The sequence below is a fragment of the Phragmites australis genome, chromosome 4, assembly GCF_958298935.1.
Source record: "Phragmites australis chromosome 4, lpPhrAust1.1, whole genome shotgun sequence".
In the NCBI taxonomy this organism is placed as follows: Eukaryota; Viridiplantae; Streptophyta; class Magnoliopsida; order Poales; family Poaceae; genus Phragmites; species Phragmites australis.
The window spans coordinates 35,719,895-35,738,988 of record NC_084924.1 but is presented as its reverse complement, the minus strand read 5'-3'; the positions used below and the strand labels follow the sequence as shown (position 1 = coordinate 35,738,988).

Below are 19,094 nucleotides of genomic sequence, written 5' to 3'. Positions count from 1 at the left end.
CTGTTCATGTTGATCATGACCAAAATGGTGGAGAATCATATCATAGAACTCCCTCCAAATAACTTGATGAACACGATAATCAACTGATTGCAACCAACGTGTTGCGACTCCTGTCAAATGCATGGAAGCTACCTGAATTCAGAAAGGTGTGAGGAACCATCCAAATTGTATTCGAATTAATCATTTAATAAGATGAAATCTAGCACATGTCTGTCTCTCGACATGCCTCGTGCTAACTCACATCTGACCACAACAATCACGACCACCTATCGATGATTGGTGAACCGCCGATCTAACGAACTTGTTGAATAATTAGGGGATGCTTTGAGTAGACGAATCAAAAGAGAAACACACAAGAGTTTTTAGACAGGTTCAAACCGTCCTGAGGATAATAACCCTATATCATGTTTATCTTGTATTGATCTAAACCTATTACAAATAGGGTGTAGCTAGCATAGATAGACCTAAACCTAGTCGGTGATTTCCTCCTTAGCTTCTGTTGGCTTCTAATGACTTGTTTTGGCTTGTATTGCTTGTGGCTTCTCCTTGCAGGACCCCTTAACTCCGTATATATATCGGGTGTAATAAAGAGCGAGTAATGTAAATATATTACAAGCCTTTAGGTTATTACAAGTTCAAGGATTTAAAGATCAACGAACACCACTAGGAGAATAAAATACACAGATTCAACTCTTAGCATGTTAGAGTTACTACATGGCGGAATTAACATCTTGAAAGGACACTAATGTCACCTAGAGGGGGGTGAATAGACGATTTTTCTGAAATAAAAAAGGGTTAGCTAAAGCAGGGGTTGGAACTTCCTAGTTCAATCTGAAACGTTCGGGTTCAATCCAGAACTTCTTGATTCAGCTTAGAACTTCCGACTATACAAAGTAAAAAATGAGATCTAGCTATGCCTAAAGAGTTTTAGCTCAAACCAAAAGTTGCCATAGGTTCCAAGAAGTATTTCCATACTATTCCATTGATCATCTGCAGTCAAATAAGTACGAGCACATAGATTGGGAAAAAACAAGTATGAAGGCCGATGAGCTCAAGACACCAGTAACAAGCAAACCAAGAGAGGAAACATGTCGATTTATTTCCTGAAGTCCGATCCCTCTACCGAGGTTTCTACGTCTCCGTTGAGGAGCTTCCAAAGGTGCTGGGTCTCTTTCAACCCAAATTCTCACCAAGGTAACACCAACGTGCCACTTGGGTTTACTCTTGATTTCTTCCCTTGCAAAAGCAAATTTGGGGTCTTCACAAACTTCCCGTGGCATACCACAATCTTAGGTGCTCACTGATGATTCCTAGCCATCTAGGAGACCTTGATCTCCAAGAGTAATAAACACAATCGAAGATTTGCTTGCTATGACTCAAGTGCTCAAAAATGGAGTTTAACTCACTTGCACTCAATCTTTTAATCTCTCAATCCAACTCACTTCTCTTCTCAAAACTCAAGCTAATTTGGAGAGGGGAGAGCAAATATTGGCTGTGGGGATATTTCTCTCGTGTGGAACAACAGCAACCTAGCAAAGAGGGTTGAGGGGGTATTTATACCCAACCCTAAAAAACTAGCTGTTATGCCCAAAAGTCAGTGTAACCTCTAACGTCCGGGTTGAAGCATTAATTCACCACAGAGGACCCCTGACCGGATTTAATCCGAGCCAATTTAGCACTGTCAGGTTAACCCATAATTTCCGGGTTGAAGCGTTAGTTCACCATAGAGGACCTCTGGCCGGATTTAATCCGGAATATCCGACCAACACAAAACTTTCAAGTTTGTTTAATTAAAATAGTCATAACTTTTTACTCCGAAGTCCAATTTTGATGCTCTTGAACTCTATGAAAAGCTTATTCAAATGGCTACCTATCCCAACTAAAATCATGATCCAAGACCACCCAATGTATGTGCGGTGATAAGTTTCTCTCAAGTTAGCACTTGGATAGTCATGTTTGAGCACTAATACATGAACAAAGCTATCAACATTACATCCCTCTTAATAGTACGACATTCCTATACTCGAATACAAAAAGAAATTATATACCAATAGGAACACCCTCATGCCATCTTCTTTCTTCACCTTAAGGGACGCCAACGTCAAAGTCCTTTCATCATTGGGACTATTCACCTGATCAAGACTCATTGAGCACATTAGTCCCATATTATTTATACCTTTGCTTTGACCAATGTCCATTTTTTATTTTGGCTTGATGTTCATCAATACATGAAGTTTAATCTCTTCTATATCTTAAAGTCACTTGATGTCCTTCAACATATGAAGTCCAATTTTTTGCTCTTCACTCCATGTCTTCTTGCATTCTTCATATGATCGATGTGAATCACTCATAGCTTCCCATGGCCTCGCACGGTCTATTGGCCAAAGCCTTCACTCGCCCTTCACCATCGCATTTGCCCTTTGACGCCAAGCCTTTGCTTGCCCTTCACCACCAGATGGTCCATCACAGCCGAGCATCACTTTCCCTTCACCATCTTATCATAGACAACCACTTTGTATCATGTATCTTCAATCTCTTCACTTTATCATTTTGATCATCACTTGATCTCTGGAAGTTCAATGAAGCTCTTTTGATAGCTCCTCATGCACCAAGCATAGGAGTCTTCACTTTTCGCATCATCTTCATTTGATTCACCACTAAAGCATGAACCGTAGGCATCAATCATATAAGTTATGTACTAAGCTTATCTCGATCTTGATCTTCTAACATGGCATATAGAATATCTCCAGTCAACTCATGCCCTCTTATGAAACCTAACCCTAACTAATTCTCAAGCACAAAGTACATGGGTTAGTCCATAAAAGCTTAATTGATAATCTTATACCTTTAGTCACATAATCTTCATAAGTGACTTAGCCTTCACACTTAATGTCAATCTTCTTGAGCGCCTCCTTCATCTCATGAGCATCACCTAGAACTTTAATGATTTCGATGTATTTCTTTAGTCTCATGAGATTTCTCAACGAATCCATATTTTATCACTTATGCATCTCCTATGGATCAACCTACTAACAATTCTCAATATAATTGTTAGTTCATAGGTATTGTCATTAATTATCAAAACCACATTTAGGGGCTATATGCATTTTCACTTCTATAAATAGCAAAAGAGGTGGAATCATTTTCCTTAAGGCACCACCGAGTCACCATGATTAGCCCACCACTACTCATGCACATCACTGACATCAGCAGGCATGAAGTAACCGTACACTATTTTATCCTCACCTGCAAAAACTCAATAAAAGCAAGGTGAGTATGAAGGTACTCGCAAGACTTACTCAATAGTGGGTACATATAATAACTCAACTCCAAGGATCATGCATTTGGGGATGTGTAGCAAGAACTAGCCACGTGGTTAAATGAATTTATATGCAAAAGCCATTTATCGACTCAAGAGTGTGAGCATCTACAAAACTTAACAATTTGTACCCTCCTATCAAGAGATCATAACCATAATCACAAGTGTCACTTGAACAAACTCATCTCAACATATACCATCACTTGCCACTTCCCAACATACCACATACAATCCAACATCAGAACTCTATGATTGATGCGGATGGACATAATCATGCTCATAATTGAGAGCCCGATAATTGGAATTGATCTTACACACTATAGGGTACATCTTTACCCACACGACTCAAGTCCATTCTTTTGGCCCTTGAGATAACCTTTCTCATATCCATAACTACACACTTGCGCTTGCCCCTATGGCATCGGGGTTACTGCGAGCGTGTCCCGGACACCTCCAGCTCCCCGCCACCTTGCTTCTCCTCATAATTTTTCTATTACGCGTCATAGGGGCATAAGTTAAGTGTTAGCATGACGTATGATAATCGGCTCATTCATACATTTATTGAATATGTGAAAGTACAGAAAGTGTTTAAGCCAATGGCAAATAACGGTTGGTTCTTAATCAATGCAAGTGGTCTTTGACATCTGGGTTTTTCTCCCGAACTACCCTTAGGACTGCCCACATCTTATCTCATTCTCACAAACTCTTCATCCCAATATCATTTGTATTGTGAAATATATTTAAGCCCTATAGCTCATGAACAATGGGCATACCACCGCTCGACTTCTACCGATGACCTATGCATCACTAAGCATCTTAAATAACTTTTAAGTTAAACATTAACATTATTATATCTAGGTTATAAGAATGGGGATAATAAATAATCGAGGTACGAACAAATGCATCAACATAGGTTCTACACACAAATCCCGACATTGACTCCCTAAACATGCGCAACATATATAAAGCGATAACTTATCAAGTTAGACACCACAAGATCCAAAGTAAAGGTGAAATATGTAGATGCTTGTCTTGCTGCTCCAGCACTTCACTCACGTACACCTCCAGTTCGGTATCAGCCTTAACTGCTTAAACAGTCGATACGTCACTCTCTAAATAATTAAAGAATGCATCAAATGAACAAACGAATAAATTAAGACGTGTGCTTATGATGCATGATTGTGAACGAAATGCAATGTGTCATGTGATGAAAATATTTGTACTCGTGACAACCTTTTTCAATTGAGCCCTGATCGTTTGAACATGCACCTAGGTGCGGAGGTCCACTAGAACTACTCTCTAAGCACCCTAGTTACGACTAAAGGTGTGGAGGTAGCTAGAACTACTCCCCGAGCAAACTAGATACCTCTACAAGCCTATTATGTCTACAACACCTTTACGATGTTACCTCTACTAGTCTATTATACCCACGACACCATAGGACAACTACAAGCCTATTATGCCCACGACACCATATGACAACAAGACAAAAGGTCACAACTATAAAAGGTATTCGTCTTATCTTATCATTATATCGATATGTAGTAAGTACGAAAAGTGTCAAAGCCAACTACAATAACGGTCGGTCCTTAAACCATTCAAGTGGGCATATAGCATCCTAGACTCCCTTCTTGAGCCATCCCTATTGCCCGCTCGAACCTCGCCTCCTCCTTACTTCATGCACAAAACAAGAATTAGATGGACAGGAAGCTAATGAGCTGGGGAACACTAGGGTGTGACATGCATACCTCAAATCAAATTCTTAAAGAGAAAGTGGGAGAGTTTGAGAGAGGGAAGGGGGTAGCAGTTCTGCTGCTTGTGCTAGCCTGTTGGGAGTGAGGGAGAGTGAGTGTGAGTGAGAGTGAGGTGGAGGGGTGGGGCTGCTGCTGTGCAGCCGTGTGGGAGAGGGGAGGTGGTGTGGAGTCGGCCAGATGGGTCTTATTTGTGAGAGAGACAAGTATTTCAATAGAAATTCTATTACTTCTCTCCTCTTTCTATTAGTCCAACGAAAAGATTTAAGCTCTAAAAATTCTAGGATTTTTGTGACACGATTACAAAATGAGAGCTCTCTTGAAAACTCGGAGGCATTCAAAATCCCGAGTATGTGGTCTTAAAGACCTAGGAAATATGGTTAGATATTTTCCCCTAATCGGAGGTTCGAGTTTAATCGATGATATGGTATGGTAAAAAGCTTATCTTTGCTGGCTATATATACTTGAACCGTCAAATCCTCATTTCGCGTATTGATGGGGTGTTTGATAATGAATAATGAATAGTCACCATATCCGAGTACCCTAAAATATCATGTAATCCTTGGAGCATATCTTTATCTCTGACAAAGGAATCCTTGAAATAAAAGAAACTACTTGCAGATACCCAAGACGTCTCGTATTCAGGAAGGTTCTCAAAAAATATATCTCAAAAAATAGGAAGAAATAACCTAGAGGATGTACGACACCCTCGTATATACATACATACATACATACATACATACATACATACATACATACATACATACATATATATATATATATATATATATATATATATACACACACACACACACGAGACGGAGGGGCTCTGCGGAGGATAAGCCAGGACAAATCGTCTCAAGCTATACAAGTTTAATAAGCCTATAAAAGCTAATAAAAACCCATAAAAAAATCACCGACTAGATTTAGATCCATCTAGACTAGCTAAATATCTTGTAACAGGCTCAAATCAATACAAAACCAATAAGACGTAGGGTTATTATTATCAGGAGTGCTTGAGCCTGTCTAAAAATTTATGTGTACTTTTCTTGCGATTCGTCTACTCACAGCATCCACTATTCTTTAACAGGTTCGTTAGATCGGTGCTTTAACAATTATCGGCAACATTATTTAAAAAATAAATTAATTAAATTACAATGAGAACATTTGGCCAGGAAATTTCATCTACTTATAAACTCATGCTTATAGTCATCTCAGATTCTCGGTCCATTTCATCAGCTCATAGATGCTCCAGTTTGAAAACCTGGTACAACAGCACAAACCGCATAAGGACAATAGAGCTCAAGCGTTGCAGGTGCAGTTATGCTAACTCGCCACTTACTCCACAACACCCGAAGGTCGCGTTCCGTTTCCGTTGTACCGACCCCTCGTCGCTGCTAGCCTAGCCTTCGTCCTCGGCCCCTCGCCTCGCCCTTGCCGCTCCGCTTTTATTACCTCGCGAGCCACACGCCTCGCCATTGCCGCACCAGCCGTGGCTTCCTCCCCCGCAGCCGCAGGGCGCAGCGCGGAGCAATGGAGAGGCAGAGGAGCTCCTCCTCCTCGTACCACTTCCTGAGCCCCAAGAGCCTCCTCCTCCTCTCCTTCGCCTCCTCATCCCTCCTCTTCTCCTTCCTCGTCGCGTTCTTCGCCCTCCGCCACGGCCGCCCCTTCCACCTCCTCCCCTTCTCCTCTGCCTCCCTCGGCGCCAACGCCTCCGCCGCGGCCATTGCCCGGGCGCCGGTTCTTGGTGGTTCCAGGGGCGGCGCAGCAGTGGAGGCCGAAGAGGCGGTTCATGGGCGCTGGAGCGGGAATTCGGTGGCGGAGGGGGCCCGCCCCGCGGTTGCCGGAGTGCTGTCGGGTCGGGGCGTGGGCTCGGTTATGGAGGCGAAAGAAGCTGTTACTGGAGGAGGAAATGGTGAAACACCCTCGACTGGTGAGGTTTTGGAGGGGCAACAGATTGCGGAAGGTGGAAACTACTCTCTTGGAGGTCTGGATTCAAACATGGAGGTGAAAGAAGTTGCTCCTGGAGGAGGCGATGGCGACAAATTAGCGAAAGATTCTTTGTTGGAGAAGCTAAACTTAGCTGAAGGCAAGAATCTTAGCAAAGAAGAAGTTGGTTCGGCAACGGAGACACGGTTAGATGCTGTTAATGCTTTTGTTTCCCAAGAGGCAACTGCATCTGTGGAGAAATTGGAGGGAACAAGTTCTGCGCGTGATGTCAATTTCTCTATGGAAGCGTCTGGTCCTGCAATGGGGGCGGGAGGCGAATTCTTGGAAGGTGGCGGTGTGGGAGGAAGTGGCAGTTCCTCTGCACAAGGAGCTTATGATACTCAGCAACAGGGGCAAAGGGAAAGCTCAGATCATTCAGCGGTGAAGAATAGCTCAGGAGCAGCTCCTGTCAATTCAAATAGGCAGGACCCTCATCTGATTGAGGAAGAAGCCGCGAGCAAAATGGATTTGGCACGAAGCAATGCAGTACAGTGTGATATTTATGACGGGAGTTGGGTGTTCGACAAGAGCTATCCACTTTACACGAGCGATTCATGCCCATTTATAGATGAAGGTTTCAGCTGCCAAGCTAATGGAAGGATAAATCAAAGCTACATGAAATGGAGGTGGCAGCCTAAACACTGCAATATCCCAAGGTGTTGCATTAGTGCATTTGCTCAGTTCTTTGATTGCTTAGGAGTTTGGAGGAAGTTCTAAAAGTTCACCATTTTGCTAACTTTATGGGATAAAATTTTAGGTTTGATGCTAGGAGAATGCTTGAGATGCTGCGAGGAAAACGACTAGTGTTCGTCGGCGACTCCATTAATAGGAACCAATGGGAATCCATGATGTGCTTGCTGAGAACGGCAGTCTCAGAACCTGCAAGGATTCATGAAACTCGTGGCCGCAAGATTACTAAAGAGAAAGGAGATTACAACTTCAAGTTCTTGGTTCGTATCATATATGATGTAGAACTGGTCCATTCAGTGTCTAGACTGGTACATAGTAGTCATCATGGTACGGTTGTTGCAGGACTACAATTGCAGTGTGGAGTATCATGTGACACATTTCTTGGTGCATGAAGGCAAGGCACGAATTGGCCAGAAGCGCACAAAGACACTACGGATTGATACTATTGATCGGAGCTCATCAAGATGGAGAGACGCTCATGTGCTTGTGTTCAACACTGCTCATTGGTGGTCGCATCACAAAACAAAAGCTGGGTGAGTGTTGACTAATGTGAATGGCAAACACTGCCTTAAATAAAGTTCGTATTTGAAATCAAATTGTCAAAAATGCAGCCTTTGACATTCTTTGTTCTCACTCATATGCTTTGCAGAGTGAATTACTATCAAGAAGGGGATCACGTTCATCCCCATCTCGATGCCTCTACAGCTTTCCAAAGAGCACTAACCACATGGGCATCATGGATCGATCGCTACATCAATCCACGGAGAACTCAAGTGTTCTTCCGAAGCTCATCCCCATTTCATTTCAGGTTTGGTCCTTTGACTCTTCGATCCAATGAGAACAACTCTGCAGTCTTGTGCAAGCAGGTCGATGTAACAATTTATCGCTGATTTCAGTGGTGGAGAGTGGAACTCAGGGGGACACTGCAGAGAGAGCACGCTGCCACTTAATGACACCCGTGCACGGCCGGTACCTGAGAGAAACATGATCTTGGAACAAGTCGTGAAGCAAATGAAGACTCCTGTGACAATTCTGAACATTACCAATCTATCTGGGCTCAGGATAGATGGCCACCCATCTGTATATGGCCGGAAGGCAGTAGATTTAACAGCATCGAGAGTCCAGGATTGCAGCCATTGGTGCCTCCCTGGAGTCCCAGATACATGGAATGAGCTCTTGTTCTACCGTCTAGTGTCCTCACAAGAAAAGTATGTAACAAGTTAGTGACTTAACTATTTGCCCCCTTACTTTTTTTCTTGTCTGATGGGATCCTTATCTGTAAATGTACTTTGATTTGAAAAGAGAGCGCAAATGTGCAATCATGCTTGTCTTGCATCCTTTCACCAGTTGAAAATGTGTCAAGAAAGTCTGTTGTCAGGTTCCAAAAACACTCCTTATGAATTATTTTTAGGAAAATGTCCATTACGATGAAGAAACTATGATTGTACAGATTAACGAAATTACAATGAACATTTGGCTAATAAATTTCGCTCCCAAAACCTATGTAAAATAGATCCTCCAGCAACTCCAGTTTGAAATCCTGGTAGCACTTCCTAAAGACAATTCTCACAATGTAGCGAGGTTATCCCTGAAGTCCACAAATGTTTATTTTCATTTATTTGCAAATTCGATGTCTGAGAGTCTATTTACTAAGGAGTATATAATATGTTTATCTACCAACAAATGGTCCTTGTATAATGAACTTGGACTAAATCATGTATTTATTATCATATAATATGCAGCAGATTGTATCATCCGGAGCTACTCTTCAACTATCGCGCAACTTTGTGTGCTCGATGGTGAGAGACAGATGTTTCGTCCTTCTTTGATCCTTCTGGTCTCCTAGCCCAGGCTGGAGCCTGGTCAGGTCCATAACGATAATCATAAAAGAGTTCCTCGCTAGCTTCAATATGCTCCTTTGCATAGATACCAACCCGATGGTCGCCAGCCACCAGCATCACCTGGAAAGTAAGATGAAATTAAAACGAGCAAGTAATAAATAACTAAATGGTGTTCAGTAATGGCAACTCTTGAGAACGAGCGAATGTTCGGTTGGTAAGCCCAAAGGGGGCGAACCAACGAGTCGGGGGTTCGATCCCCAGCTCTCGCCAAATAGCCTGCCTTCATATGGCCTCCAATGAAGGCAGGGCAGTGGCAAAAATTGAAGCCCCATTTTTAAAAAAAAAGAAGTAATGACAACTCTTACCTTTGCGTAGCAGTTGGGGTTAGATGAGTGATTTGCGAACTTTAATTTGTCCCCCTTGCGATAAGCATCCAATACATACTGTATAAAGCAGCCGAATTAAAGCTTACCTCTTTGAATTAACCTTGCCAACTGGCAATTAAACAAATATTCCAATCCAGTGAAGAACAGAGAGGAGGGGAAAGAAGCACCTGGTCATTCAAATCAAACAGAAATGACGAGTTTGCCCGGTCATAGATTTTGCCACGCTTGTCTGCTTCCTTGTGAGAGATCAATTCGCCAGTATATTCTCCAAGATAATCGTTTTTGTGTACAGGGTTCTACATAGTGCAAGAAAAATAAAATAAAATTTGCCAGGATAAGAAAAAAGTAAGCATCACAGACAAATGTGCTTCTTCACTTGCTTATCTGACCTTAATGAATGCACCCCAACCTGCAACATCAGATCTTCCTAACAAAATCTGACCATGGTCAACAGTTAACGCAGTTAAGATTGGTACAGCACAATGATGTGAAGGGACAAATAACACAGTACAGTCTCAGTCTCACCCTTTGCTGTTGTTTCAAAAGGAGCTTCATGTTTCCACACTGATAACCATCGCCTCTTGCTGGTGGCTCACCTAGTGAACCATCGCCACAGCTGAAGAGAATGAACATCATGTAAAGTTTGATAAACTAATACTAATACAAATCTAAAATATGAATAAGCTAACAATAGAACAAGATAGGCAGTAAACAATTTTTTTTAAGTCTCTCTTGAGTCTTGACCGTGTTGCTTACCTACCGTGCGCTTTTGCAAGCAAAATCTAACCTAACCTAATTGTGAAACTTTTCCTATTTATCTTTATATAAAAATAAAATAATAGGCTGGTGTGCGATCTATAAGGGAAAACGAGGCGTGAAGAGAAGTCCACACGTGATGATCAATATTTCAACAATTTTATGAAGGAGTAAAGGTCGTTAATTAGGCCAGTGCTGATTACCTCACCCAGCAGTTCCTGCAAACATCCGGATCACATTCACGACTGGCAGCAAAACATGGGCATTGTCTGCTTCTGCATTGACTTTTTGCACAATGACAGCCTCTAAACTTGTTTTTGCAGCTTTTTGAACACCTATTGATAATCATGAGAATTCAGAAATGAAATCGGTGTCAAATTTTTTGCTTTGCATTTTCATTAGTACATAATATAAGAAACAGTTTTGAGTGAATTAGCATGCTCATACTAATCACTGGGAGAACAGGGGCAAAGGACCAACAGATTTCTGCTCAATAAAAAGGGAAAATTAAGCATATCTTGGAACGTACCCACAGTACTTCTCACAACAAGTTCCATTTTCCACACAGGAGCAATCTTTGCCACACATTTGCTGGCATCCACACGGTGTATATTGTGTGTACCATTGCTTCCCATCACCAAGGCTTTTCCTAACTGTTGGATGCCCTGCAGACTTCCAGGTATATTTCAGCTTTCGATTTCGGCCCCTCCGACGATAGATTCTTGTTCTGGCAGCCATGTCTTGCTCCTAGAAAGACATGGACAAATAATCATGTTACTAGCATACCAATGCCAACAGAAAAACAAAAGCTAGAATCTGTTTATGTTTTGACTGTGCAGTAGTACTGAGGCTATATCTTAGTCGCTTCATTTGTGGAGCTAGGGTCTTAAAGCTGATTTTGGCTGGTTAATGGTGGTAACCAGAGTTATCAGACCCAGACCGCCCGAAGTTTGACCAGAAAAAAAAGGACACAGAGCCTCATCCAGCTGGCCTGCATCATTGGAACCAGAGAAAACCAGTAGAGCCGACTGGATTTTGAGAAAAACGGGAGTTGGTCTAGCCCAAGCAGACACTGTTTAGTACTGCTTCGCAAAAAAATGCAGAGATGGGGTTCAAAACAAGCACCTCCAGAAGGTAACAAGCCAACCAAGCACGTGAGCTTACACCATTATGCGAATAGGGAATAGCAATATATAAGGCCTTGGGACATGAGCATACGGTTATTTGGCTACCTCTTTTTTCTCATCCCTACTTTTTATACCTGCATAAAACACACGTTTCAACAAGTGACCCCACCAGACTTTGGCCAGGTCGATGGCCAGGCTGAATCTGATAACAATGGTGGCCAGACGTCTGATTCCAAAAGGAAACCTGTGCCATGTACCTGTGTATTTGACCAGTTTCTGTCACTGTGTAAACTAACATTTCTTTACCTTTTCCCATGTTGCTCAACAATATTACAAATATTGTTCCTGATAAAATGCCCACATTTGTAACTCTTAACTGCCAAATAGCTGAAAACCTGGAGCCACCTAAGAGCACTGGCTATTACCAGTTCTACATACCATGAAACTTCACTGATACTACTTACAAAACTTAATCTAATTGAAAGAAACGGAACTTCAAAATCAGAAACAGAACAACAAAACCATGCAACAAGTATCATTCGATGTATGTGATTCTTAGTTCCCTACTCTGTAGCAAATCATAACACTCATACTCACTACAGCATAGCAACAGTCTGAATTCAGAACAGTAGTACTACCAACACTTAACGTTCTTTTAACCTTCCTGATCTGAATGCATACTAAATGGTGACATCTGCTAGGAATAGCAACTTGTATTCAATAGGAGTCCACGGGGGCAATATATAGAGTACATGAGGAGTACAGGATAGGTACTCTAGTACATAACATATACATAATGGATAAGAACTCTATATCCCTAGCCCCCCCTCCCCTCAAATGCAAAGCGTATGCAGTAGCATTGTATTTGAAAGATGTGACACTAAGTAATAAACTTAGACGAATAAATCCAAAAACTTTGTCTCTTCAAAGCCGTCGTAGAGTGGAGTCTTGTAATCTTGTCGAATCAAGCCGAAAAAGTAGAGCCGTGATGATGACAACAAAGAATGTCCTTGGTCAAGAACCACAACAAAGCGACGATGAGTAGCAAGACAACCGACATAAGTTGTCACTAAAGCTACGGAAAGACCAAGACGACAAAAGAATGCCCTAGATCAAGAATGACGAGTAGCAAGACAACAAACGAAGTTGTCACTGACGCTACGAAAAGATCTAGATGGCTAAGTTGCATCAAGAACGATTGTAAGGAAATCGACTAATGGATGACGGAATATGTGAACTCGCACGGCATAGACGACACCAAAGAGAGACGAGCCGACTCAGATGTGGACACGACGGAATTGCAAGGACTCTAATACGAGACTAAGACGCACAACCTAGCGACAACACCACCACACGACGAAGCAAAAGCTAGCAGTAGCCCAAATACCACACAACAATAGCACCACACACTAGGCAGCCCAACCATTGAAAATATGGCCCAAAAGGTAGCCCACGAGAGGGCAACAGAGTAGCACGACAATGCATAGCAGGACAGCAGTGCTACTCGACCTAGCAGCGCGTTGTGGTGGTGGACCAAATCCCTGCAGTTGTGTTGAAGCGAGCGATGAGGCGGCGGCGCACAAGTCTAGGCAATGGCGCACGAGTCTGGCAGCGGGACGAAGCCGGCCGACGCGAGGCGGCCATGCATGGGAGGAGGTTTGAGAGAGGCGACCCACGCGGTGTAGATCCAGCACGGGGCACAAAGAGGAGACCCGGGACACTGGGCAGGAAGGGCGGTCGACGGCGCGTGGGAGGCCGACGGGCAACGAGCAAAGCGTGGGAGGCCGGCGGGCGTCGCACGATGGGTCGGTGGCGCCAGCGATAGGTCAGCGCGGGAGGATGGCAGCCAGGCGCAGGAGAGCAGCAGCCAGCTAAGCCATCCAAGCACGGGGAAGCGACGATGGAGGCATTAGAACGACAACATGAAAGCAACAAACAGATCCAATCGGGCTTGAACAGGTGGAGTTGAGCATGACCGTGAACAGCACTGCGGAGACCAGATCGACAGGCCAGAAGGTAGTCCTCGACCTTAGAACAGTCCAAACCCACGTACAGACAAACCGAGGAGCGGACCAAGGCAATAAATCGGAGTTGACGAGGAAGAGAAGCCGACGGGAAGCAGCCAAAACTTAGATCTAAACAGGATGAGTTGTTGCGTCCTGAAAAGAAAAATCTAAACCTAGCTATGATACCATGTTAGGAATAACAATTTATATTCAATAGAAGCTCATGGGGACAATATATAGAGTACATGAGGAGTACAGGATAAGGACTCTAGTAACCTAATCTATACGCAATGGATAAGAGCTCTATATCACTAACAACATCAAGCACAAAAGCTAAGAGTGCAAGTTAGCACGTACCATGTAGTCTTGTTCAGTCTCTGCAAAGTCGCCCAAGACGGATTTACTCAAGAGAGGTCTCTTTGCCATCATTGCACCATTGTTATACATGTAGTTGGCCACTTCCATGCAGGTCTTCAGGCCAGATAGTAGGTTTCTAGCTATGAGACAACTGTGGCCAACATGAAGGATAAGATACAACTAGGAGCATAAATTAAATTAATAAGGGAGCTCTGTTTTCAATAATACTAGGGTAAATAACACTTCAAGAAAAGACAATGTTTCATTATATACAATATAAAATTACCTATTCTTTCCAAATATCTCTATCCCCTTCAAGTATAAATCTCGCTCTAAGACACTCCAACAAGAAAGAGTGTGCTCTAAGAAAGTCTTTGTGGAAGGTACTTTATTACTGTCTCTTCCCACATTTTGAGTAGTACTAGTGCTTTCTCCACATATATCTTTGCTTGAAGTTTTCTTATTGGAGTCATCAAGACTTGGTAGTTGATCGCCTCCAGATTCTCTAGAATCTAGTCTTGTGTCACCAATCTCCGGAATGGAATGTTTATTCAGTATACTGCTTGCAAAAGAAATATCTGCAGTGAAAACCCTCTGCCTTTTACCAGGAGAATGATCCCTATACCTGGGTCCATGCTTTGAAATCCTGTGCTTGCCTAAAATGCTGAGGGGTAAATCAGAGGATGCATTTTCGGTTTCAGAGGTATCCCCAGAAGGCGGTGTATTGCTTTTTTCAGCACTCGCAGAAGAAACTATTTTTGATCCGCTGGTTCCAACAAATATAGCGGACTTAATCTTGTCTTCCTCTCGGTTTGAATCTTCTGATTCAGACAATATATTGACATCAACTTTGTGTGAGGCAGTTCTTGATTCCGTAGTATATGTTGCACAACCATCATGATCATCATCGTGCATCTCTTGAAATCCTTCTCTTCTCTGGGGACAAACTAAAATTAAAATTAGCCTTGTGGCACAATTAAGTAATTGTTGTGACTTGTTACAAAAATACATAAGCTCACTAAAAATGTACCAAATAATTCAAAAGGTATTAGGAACTGATCAGTGGATTTATTTTAAAGCTTATTAACTACAAACATAGTAAAGTGTAGTGTACGATGTCCATGTTCCATACCAATCAAACCTCCTTAAGACAGTTCTCAAATCGACCACAGGGGAAAAGGGATGCAAGTTTCTATGCAAACTTACTTGAGGATTACCAAAAAAGAAAATGTTAGTGGATATGGTAGTATATTTCGGGAGGAAACATACTCGAAGGTAGCACTGATCACCACATGGCCTCTTGTTTTCATCAAGTTCAAAGCCATAGGGTTGCTTCTCACTCTGACAAGTAAAATATTTTCAAATACTTAGCAGGGAAAAAAATAGAAATTTCAAATAAGATGATCTATGACTTACTGGGAATACTAAATTCTGAGAGCAACCATGCAGACGGCAGTCAAAAACCTGAGTGAACAGATGTCCCAAGTGAATCAAACCCTTGCGAGTTTAGTTGAAGAAATGGAGAAAACACAGCCTTTAAAACAGGGAGTAAAAGCAACAGATTGCCAGAAGTGGAACTATACCAAACATCTGCGGCAGAAGAGATTATCAAAAGAATCCAAAACAACATCCATAGTCTTGTCAAGAGAAAGTTGGCTCTGTATCTTATCAGAACATCCAGATTGCTTCTCATTTTTCTCAAATAGAACTTCAAATCTTTCCTGTCATTTTAAGGAAAGAGAAAACTCACAATCATATTTATATATGGTTTGCTAGTGACTTCACTAACTTAAAAATATTGGGAAAAGGATATGGACAACCTCAATTTCTAATGGAGTTGCATCAATAAACTGGGAGAGAACATTTACAACCTCTCGGATTAACCCATGTTCTTGAGTAGCTTTCCTGTAGCAGTTATACAAAATCAGATAAGCATGGATTCCTATAGGAAAAAAATATTTTTGTAAGATTTGATTATGAAGAGATATATGGATGGAATTGACAAGCTTGCATGTTGTAGGACCAACATTTAAGGTAGTGATTTTTTTAGCAGGGGAATCATCACAAAATTGATCAGATCTAATTAAACAAGAAGTACAAGTTCTTATTCCAGTGTGCAAAAGTAACTAAATTCGTATTCATGTTTAGACAAATTAGTATTCCCTATGGTCACAGTTACTTATCTCCATGGGAACTGTACAGTCAAGCTTGTGGGTGTTGTGCAAATAACATCACTTTAAATGAACTAACTGCATAACAGTATAGGGTATGCACACCACGCAAGGCACCAAACACAAAAAAAAAAAGAAACCTCGACTAGGTGGAGAGATGTCCACCATAGCTTTGACATGTAGAAGGTGAGAATCAAACTATGGTTGACTGGGTGACAACCTCCCCGACTAGCCAATATATCTCAGGAAGATCTCAAACAAGTGGAAATTGAGCATAATCATGCAGGTTGTGCAACTAATTGTATAAACCAGTGACAACCAATCTCCTTTGGCGTAGCTGATTTCTTCTGTTGTAATGCTATGATTCAGTACCATATCAATATTTTTAGAGGATATTACCATATCAATTGATCTTCTCCCTCTGTGAAAAGATGTTTCTCTTCCTCCGGTTCAGGAATTTCATCGTCGCTGTCGCTGCAGATCAGAGCCTCATTTCCAACTGGATCATAGTAAATTCTTCTCCTACCAACAACTGACTGATCGTCGGCCATTCTTTGGTTTCTGCGCTGTGTTGTTTAAGCAAGAATAAAATATCAAAGATAAAAACGGATGCAATACTTATTCCGGGTTGCTATATCAATGTTGCATGCACATAACAAAATAACTACTCTTGGAATTAATCATGCAAATAAACTTAAGCCAATTTGCATGACCCATACAATAAAATATTCTTAGAATGATCATGAATATTACAAATTACTGAATTAGTGCCCTTGGTCATTCCATAGAAAACATATGAACACAATAATACCACTATCTGAGGTGCCATGTTTGAGATGGCAAACACATATAATAAATACTACAAATGTTTACGCAATTCCCAAGCTAAATTGGGTACAGTAATTCGCTCTTTGTGGCCCAAAATATTATCTTATATTCTATGACTAAATTACGTACGTTGGGTTGAAACATCTTATAAACACGCATGCACAATCGAGTGTTATCTCCATAATCTCATTATTCCAAGATCAACTTGACGCATGAAGTCGTGAACTCCTCTAAAATTGCAAGGCAGTCAGGTAATAAGTAATCAAAAGACAGCAATGGCACTATACTTATCCAGGAAAATCCACGTGGTGTATGGAGGGATCCTCTCAACCAACGGCAGCTTCACGAACCGCACGACGGTCCTCTGCGCGGCACAGCCAGAGCTCGAGAGCACGAGCGTCCCGGCCGCCAAGTTCTCCTCCTGCACGTACACCACGTCCCTCTCACCCGGCCCGTTGGCCAGGTCTGATCCCACGAGCCTGGACTGCCCCTCCGCGGCGCGCTGCGATAGCGCGTTGCCGCCCTCCGTGCCCCTCGAAGCCGCCTCCGCCGCGGCGGCCACGTCGAACAGCGCGCAGGTGTGCCTCTGCAGCACCTTCCTGTTCGCCTCCACCTTCTCCTACCAAAAAAAACCAAACACCCAATCCATCACCAGTACCCGATTGAGCAATCCAGACCCCGCGTTCTCCGCGAAATTCCAGCGTCGTGATCGGCTCGGGCACTCACCTTGATGTGTGCAAGGCGCCCGGATTGGATTTGGCGCCTCAGCTGCGTTAGCTTACTGTGAATCGCGACGACGGAGGCGGCAGCTGCGTCCCTGCCCATCCCCTGATCCGGCCGCTGCAGAGCACCCAAAATAGTAAAACACGAAGCGGAAGAGATCGAAACCGGTCAGATTGGGGAGATCGGGCCGGAGAACCGGAAAATCGATAGGCAGAGGGGAGAGTCCGCGCGCACCTTGGAGCGCTGGGATGAGGAGTCTGAGGCCTTCGACAAGGACGCCATGGCGGTGGGGCGAGCTGCTTGCGACGCCCCACCTCGTCCCCCCCTCCTCGCGCGACAAGGCCCCTCTGTTCTGTTCTGTTCTGTCGACGCGGCTCTTGAGCAGCAGCTGGAGCCGACGCGGCTCCTGGAGCAGCTCTGCGGAAGGGCGTGTACCTGTCGGTGACAAGTGGGGAGGAGCGGGCGTATGGACCCAAGTGTCAGTTGTAGAAGGTGCTCTGCCGACGCGTGGGGCCCCTGCTGTACGGGGCTTTTCGGTGCGCTCACCTGGCTCGGTGATGGGCTGGCCGATAGCTGCCGGTTTGGGCGTTTCGCGCGTCACGCGCGGTGCAGATGCGTCCATTATTGCGAACAGATTTCAGAATACTTGCACTGTTAATATTACTGTTTAAATATTGATTGGTAAATTTTAATATATTTTTCAAGTAGAATAAAAATGATATTGTTAGATCCACCGTCAATGAACTTTATAAATATTACTCCCTCTGATTACAAATATAGATCGTTTTAGTCTCCTCAACTATTCTCTAAATATAAGTTATTCTCGAACTTCTATGCATTTTTTTCTCTTTTATTTCTGTCTTATTCTTGTTTAATAAATATTATCATTCTCACAAATAAATGAGTTATTTTTTTCAATGCAGAATAAATAAAGTGTAATAAGATCATTTGATCTATTTTCTTAATCTTTATACATAAATTTAAAACGATCTACATTTGCAATCGAAGAGAGTATATGCTTAGAGCTATTTTCATACATATTTGATTAAAATTTATGATCAAAATATGAATAGTAAAATCAATAATGCCAAAGTTTAAATAGTAAAATCAATAATACCAATTATTTTAAAACGGAGGGAGCAGACTTTTG

At 42.5% G+C, this 19,094-nt stretch overlaps 2 protein-coding genes across 8 annotated transcripts; one reads left to right on the top strand and one right to left on the bottom strand.

Moving 5' to 3' along the window:
• Positions 1-6,450: 6,450 nt before the first annotated feature.
• Positions 6,451-9,068, top strand: LOC133916249 (protein trichome birefringence-like 6). The gene is made up of 5 exons (XM_062359853.1): positions 6,451-7,715; positions 7,817-8,009; positions 8,092-8,282; positions 8,399-8,557; positions 8,646-9,068. The coding sequence occupies exons 1-5, from the start codon at positions 6,604-6,606 to the stop codon at positions 8,971-8,973; spliced, it is 1,983 nt and encodes a 660-aa protein (XP_062215837.1). The 5' UTR covers positions 6,451-6,603; the 3' UTR covers positions 8,974-9,068.
• Positions 9,069-9,338: 270 nt separating this feature from the next.
• LOC133916248 (histone-lysine N-methyltransferase EZ3) lies at positions 9,339-18,338 on the bottom strand. 7 transcript variants are annotated; one of them, XM_062359848.1, is made up of 17 exons: positions 18,179-18,338; positions 17,948-18,061; positions 17,509-17,840; positions 16,793-16,954; positions 16,043-16,127; positions 15,806-15,943; positions 15,639-15,686; positions 15,429-15,563; positions 14,509-15,158; positions 14,223-14,373; positions 11,262-11,479; positions 10,936-11,067; positions 10,502-10,592; positions 10,366-10,413; positions 10,144-10,272; positions 9,956-10,033; positions 9,339-9,710 (listed from the first exon to the last, which is right to left on the bottom strand). In XM_062359848.1, exons 1-17 carry the CDS (start codon positions 18,224-18,226, stop codon positions 9,522-9,524), a joined length of 2,748 nt encoding a protein of 915 aa, XP_062215832.1. In that variant the 5' UTR covers positions 18,227-18,338; the 3' UTR covers positions 9,339-9,521. The 7 variants fall into 7 exon arrangements, with proteins under 7 accessions (XP_062215832.1, XP_062215834.1, XP_062215830.1 ...); XM_062359850.1 differs by having other exon boundaries at positions 15,492-15,563; XM_062359846.1 differs by having other exon boundaries at positions 16,793-16,961; positions 17,513-17,840.
• Between the last annotated feature and the right edge of the window lie 756 nt (positions 18,339-19,094).

Bases quoted from the DNA above. Each gene is read 5' to 3' on its own strand.
- LOC133916249 (XM_062359853.1), top strand. From the start codon at position 6,604: ATGGAGAGGCAGAGGAGCTCCTCCTCCTCGTACCACTTCCTGAGCCCC. The intron at 8,283-8,398 runs GTGAGTGTTGAC...TATGCTTTGCAG, and splicing joins CATCACAAAACAAAAGCTGG to AGTGAATTACTATCAAGAAG. The intron at 8,558-8,645 runs GTTTGGTCCTTT...CGCTGATTTCAG, and splicing joins TCATCCCCATTTCATTTCAG to TGGTGGAGAGTGGAACTCAG.
- LOC133916248 (XM_062359846.1), bottom strand. From the start codon at position 18,226: ATGGCGTCCTTGTCGAAGGCCTCAGACTCCTCATCCCAGCGCTCCAAG. The intron at 15,687-15,805 runs GTATAGTTCCAC...CTGTTCACTCAG, and splicing joins TCTTCTGCCGCAGATGTTTG to GTTTTTGACTGCCGTCTGCA. The intron at 11,068-11,261 runs GTACGTTCCAAG...GATTATCAATAG, and splicing joins TGTTGTGAGAAGTACTGTGG to GTGTTCAAAAAGCTGCAAAA.